Here is a 4166-nt window from a genome sequence, read left to right on the forward strand (position 1 = left end):
GTCTTCACCCAGAGAGTTGGGGAGGGGGGAGGGTCGATCCTGTGGAATTCCCTGCCTACAGAAAGCCACTGCGGCCGAAATGTACAACGTTTTTTTTTTGAAAAAGGAGTTCGACATAGATCTTGGGAAGCTCCCTGGAGGCGGGAAAACTCACCGATCAGCCTCACTCCCCCTGATTCGTTTCCAGGGCTCGTTGATTTGGATGTACTGGTTTCCGTATCGCGATATGTTCAGCACGGATCTCAGGGCATCGCGGATTCTAGGGCCGAGGGTAAGAAGGCAAGGGCGAGAAACACCGGCAATTACTCAAAACAACGCACTCCCCAGACCCTCCGACGGCGCCCCCGCTCCCTCGGCCCCGACCCTCCGACGGCGCCCCCGCTCCCTCGGCCCCGACCCTCCGACGGCGCCCCCGCTCCCTCGGCACTAACCGTACTTTCTCCAGGAGCTGGTTGTACTGTTTAAGCTCCCACGAGACCTGGACCAACAGCCGTTTGTCTTCCAGGGTCAGCTCCATCTCGGGCACCACACCATCAAAGAATTTACTGACAAACATCCCAGCCCTGAAGGCAAATCACACACCGGGTGGTCACCAACGTCCCAGACATCTCACACAATCCTATACCCTACCTCTGTCACCTCCTCCATCCCCCTACAGGCCCCTCCCCATCTCTGTCACCTCTGACCCTCTGCCCTCCTCGGATTCCGGCCCCTCACGCAGCCCAATCCATTCCCACCCTCTGCCATTGCGGGATGTGCCTTGTCCTGCTTGGGGTCTCAGAGTTCTAGCACTCCCCTCCCTGAACGTCTCTGGCCCCCCCGCCCCACCAATCTCCTCCTTCACACCACTGCTCAACTCTGACACCTTTGGCCGAGGTATCACCACCCGAAACCCGGCCTGTAATGCACTGAGGCTGTTCGCTAAACGGTCATTGCTGAAGCTCTTTCTAGAGGTGCAGGGAGGCGAGGATGACCTCCTCCTGTCCTGTGTGTGACAGGCTCAAGGAGAAGGGGCTGAATGGCCTCCTCCTGTTCCCGTGTGACAGGCTGGAGGAGGGTGGGTTGAATGGCCTCCTGCTGTTCCCGTGTGATAGGCTCAAGGAGAGGGGGCTGAATGGCCTCTTCCTGTTCCTGTCTGAATGGGGGAGGGAGGGAGGGGTTGGGGAGATGGGGAGAGGTGGTGCAGTGCTGTGTACCTGTTGACGAAGTTGCCCAGGTTGTTGAGGAGCTCAGCGTTGTTCCTCAGCATCAGGTCATGCCACGAGAAGGAGCTGTCCTGCCCCTCGGGACGGACAAGGAGCAGGTAAAACCTCCAGATGTCGACCGGTATCCCAGTCTCCTTCGCCATGTCCCCAAACACACCGACGCCCCGGCTCTTGGAGAACTTCCCATCCTCATAGTTCAGGTACTCTGCAAGCGGGTTGGTGGAAGGGAGGGAGAGGGAGTGTGCAGGGGAGGGAAAGAGGGCGATGGGGGTTGAGGGGGAGGGAGAGAGTTAGCTGAATGGAGACCGCAACAGAAAGAGAGAGGGAGAAAACACTGGGCACACAGACAGCGTGACTTTACCTGTAGCGATGAGGCTGTTCACCAGGGTGTAGTTATCGTCAGCCCCGAGCAAGGAACAGGGGAAGACCACACTGTGGAAAGGGACGTTGTCCTTCGCCATGAAATTGTACAGTTTAACCTAAGGAGAGGGGGAACGGGAGAGGGGAGGGACGGAGGGAAGGGAGGGGTAGAAAGAAAGAGAGTCACCTCCATTCACTCACCAACACTGGCGCACATTTATATAGCATCCAGAACATCTGTAAAGGTCCCATTCACAGAACAAACAGACCAGGTCAAGCCACGAATGGAAACGTTACAGACAGGTTACCAAATGGTGGGCGTCTTCAGGAGAGGGCACAGAGATAGGGAGGGAGTGTCAGGGGCTGGAACAGGTGACAGTGATAGCGAGAGGGGTGTAGGGGGATGGAGGAGGTGAAGGTGAAAGGGAGGGAGGTGTAGGGGAATGGAGGAGGTGACGGTGATAGGGAGGGGGCTGTAGGGGGATGGAGGAGGCGATGGAGACAGGGACGGGGGTGTAGGGGGCCGGAGGAGGTGACGGAGACAGGGACCGGGTGTAGGGGTCTCGAGGAGGTGACGGAGACAGGGAGCAAGTATAGGGGGCCGGTGGAGGTGACAGTGAGAGTGTTGTAGGATTCGAAGAGCAGGATGTGAATTTTAAGAATCCAGGTTGTGTTGGATCAGGTTATCATTATAACTGCGTTTTCCGCCCGAACCCCGTGCTCACCTCTTCCGGATTCTTCCACCATTTCTCCCAATGCTCTGTGTAGTCAGCAGTGATGGAGATATAACCAATTGGAGCATCGAACCACACGTAGAAAACCTACAAGCAATGGGAAACAGCTGTCAGAGATACTGAGGGAGCTTTACTCTGTCTCTAACCTCATCCTGTCCCTGTCCCTGGCGCTGGCAGTGGTTGGTGAGGGAGGTCAGTGTAGAGGGAGCTTTACTCTGTATCTAACCCTCACCTTGTCCTTGAACTCCTCCAGTGGTACAGGAGTCCCCCACTTGAGGTCCCTGGTGATGCAGCGTGCCTTGAGGCCATCTCGAATCCAGGAGTGTGTGATGAAGCGAGCGTTCGCTGTCCAGTCTCCGGTCTCTATAGACCTCTGTAGCCAGGTCTCCAGCTTCTCCTCCAGCTGCATTGCACAGGGGAGAGAGAGAGAGAGAGACAGACCTCAGTCAACCAATAGTCCGTCTTCACCACCCCTCCCCACCCCACACTCCTGGAACGAGGGAACAGCACCCCACCCCCAGCAATTATCCCTCCTCCACAGCCTTGGTCGCAATCCGTCTTGGTCCCCCACCCACCACGGCCACGTCCCACCCCATGAACCTTGCAGCAGCTCGGGGGTGGCAGGAAGGTGTGCGGTTCACCAGGGGGACCGGTTCGCTCCGCCAAGCGGGCTGTTGCCCGAGGGGGTCGGGGAGGGGGATTAACGTAAAAAGGGTCGGGGATTCACGATTGGGCCCCGCTGGGGATCGGAGCCCCCAGGACGCAAGGTTTTTACAAGTCGCTCACTGACTTCCGAGGTGGGGAGCAGAACAGACCAGGCTGTGGCCGACGACACACAAAGTCCAGGTTGCGAGAGGGGAAGCAAATGGTTCACAGCGAGATATCGACAGAGTCGCACAGCACGGAAACAGACCCTTCGGCCCAACCCGTCTGTGCTGACCCAGATATCCTAAATTAATCCAGTCCCGTTTGCCAGCGTTTGGCCCCATATCCCTGTAAACCCTTCCTGTCCATGTCCCCGTCCAGATGCCTTTTAAAGGTTGTCATTGTACCAGCCCCCATCCACTTCCTCTGGCAGCTCGTTCCACACACGCACCACCCTCTGCGTGAAAATGTTACCCCTCAGGTCCCTTTCCCCTCTCTCACCTTAAACCTATGCCCCTCTAGTTTTGAACTCCCCCACCCCCTGGGGGGTAAAGACCTTGTCTATTCACCCTATCCCTGCCACCTCATGATTTTATAAACCTCTATAAAGGTCACCCCCTCAGCCTCCGACACTCCAGGGAAAACAGCCCCAGCCTCTCCCTGTAGCTCAAACCCTCCAACCCTGGCAACGAGCTGCCAGAGGAAGTGGGTGGGGGCTGGTACAGTTACAACATTTAAAAGGCATCTGGATGGGGACATGGATAGGAAGGGTTTAGGGGGATATGGGGCCAAACGCTGGCAAATGGGACTGGATTAATTTAGGATATCCGGGTCAGCACGGACGATTCGGACTAAAGGGTCTGTTTCTGCGCTTTATAGCTCTACGTGGCTGTTTGAGAGTTGCAGGGAATCAATGGGATGGCACAACGGCTCAGCTGTAGCGCCGCTGCCTCACAGCGCCAGGGACCCGGGTTCGATCCCACCCTCGGGCAACTGTCTGTCTGTCTGTGTGGAGTTTGCACATTCCCCCCTCGTGTCTGCGTGGGTTTCCCCCGGGTGCTCCGGTTTCCTCCCACAGTCCAAAGAGGGTGGATTGGCTGTGGGAAATTGTCACGTAGTGCCCAGGGATGTGCAGGTTAGGGTGGATTGGCCGTGGGAAATTGTCCCATAGTGCCCAGGGATGTGCAGGTTAGGGTGGGATTGGCCGTGGGAAATTGTCCCA

General features: G+C 57.1%; 1 protein-coding gene across 1 annotated transcript in view; it reads right to left on the bottom strand.

The window, feature by feature from the left end:
* The window catches only part of mars1 (methionyl-tRNA synthetase 1), a 34167-nt gene that overhangs the window by 8222 nt on the left and 21779 nt on the right, over positions 1-4166 (bottom strand). Inside the window, exons 4-9 of the mRNA XM_048621216.1 lie at positions 2532-2720; positions 2291-2386; positions 1567-1684; positions 1197-1410; positions 432-563; positions 155-259 (exon numbers count right to left, since the gene is read on the bottom strand). Coding sequence (XP_048477173.1) covers positions 155-259; positions 432-563; positions 1197-1410; positions 1567-1684; positions 2291-2386; positions 2532-2720 — 854 coding nt within the window. The remainder of the gene's footprint in view (positions 1-154; positions 260-431; positions 564-1196; positions 1411-1566; positions 1685-2290; positions 2387-2531; positions 2721-4166) is intronic.

This window comes from Rhincodon typus, unplaced genomic scaffold, assembly GCF_021869965.1.
Source record: "Rhincodon typus isolate 14 unplaced genomic scaffold, sRhiTyp1.1 hic_rhity00000125, whole genome shotgun sequence".
In the NCBI taxonomy this organism is placed as follows: Eukaryota; Metazoa; Chordata; class Chondrichthyes; order Orectolobiformes; family Rhincodontidae; genus Rhincodon; species Rhincodon typus.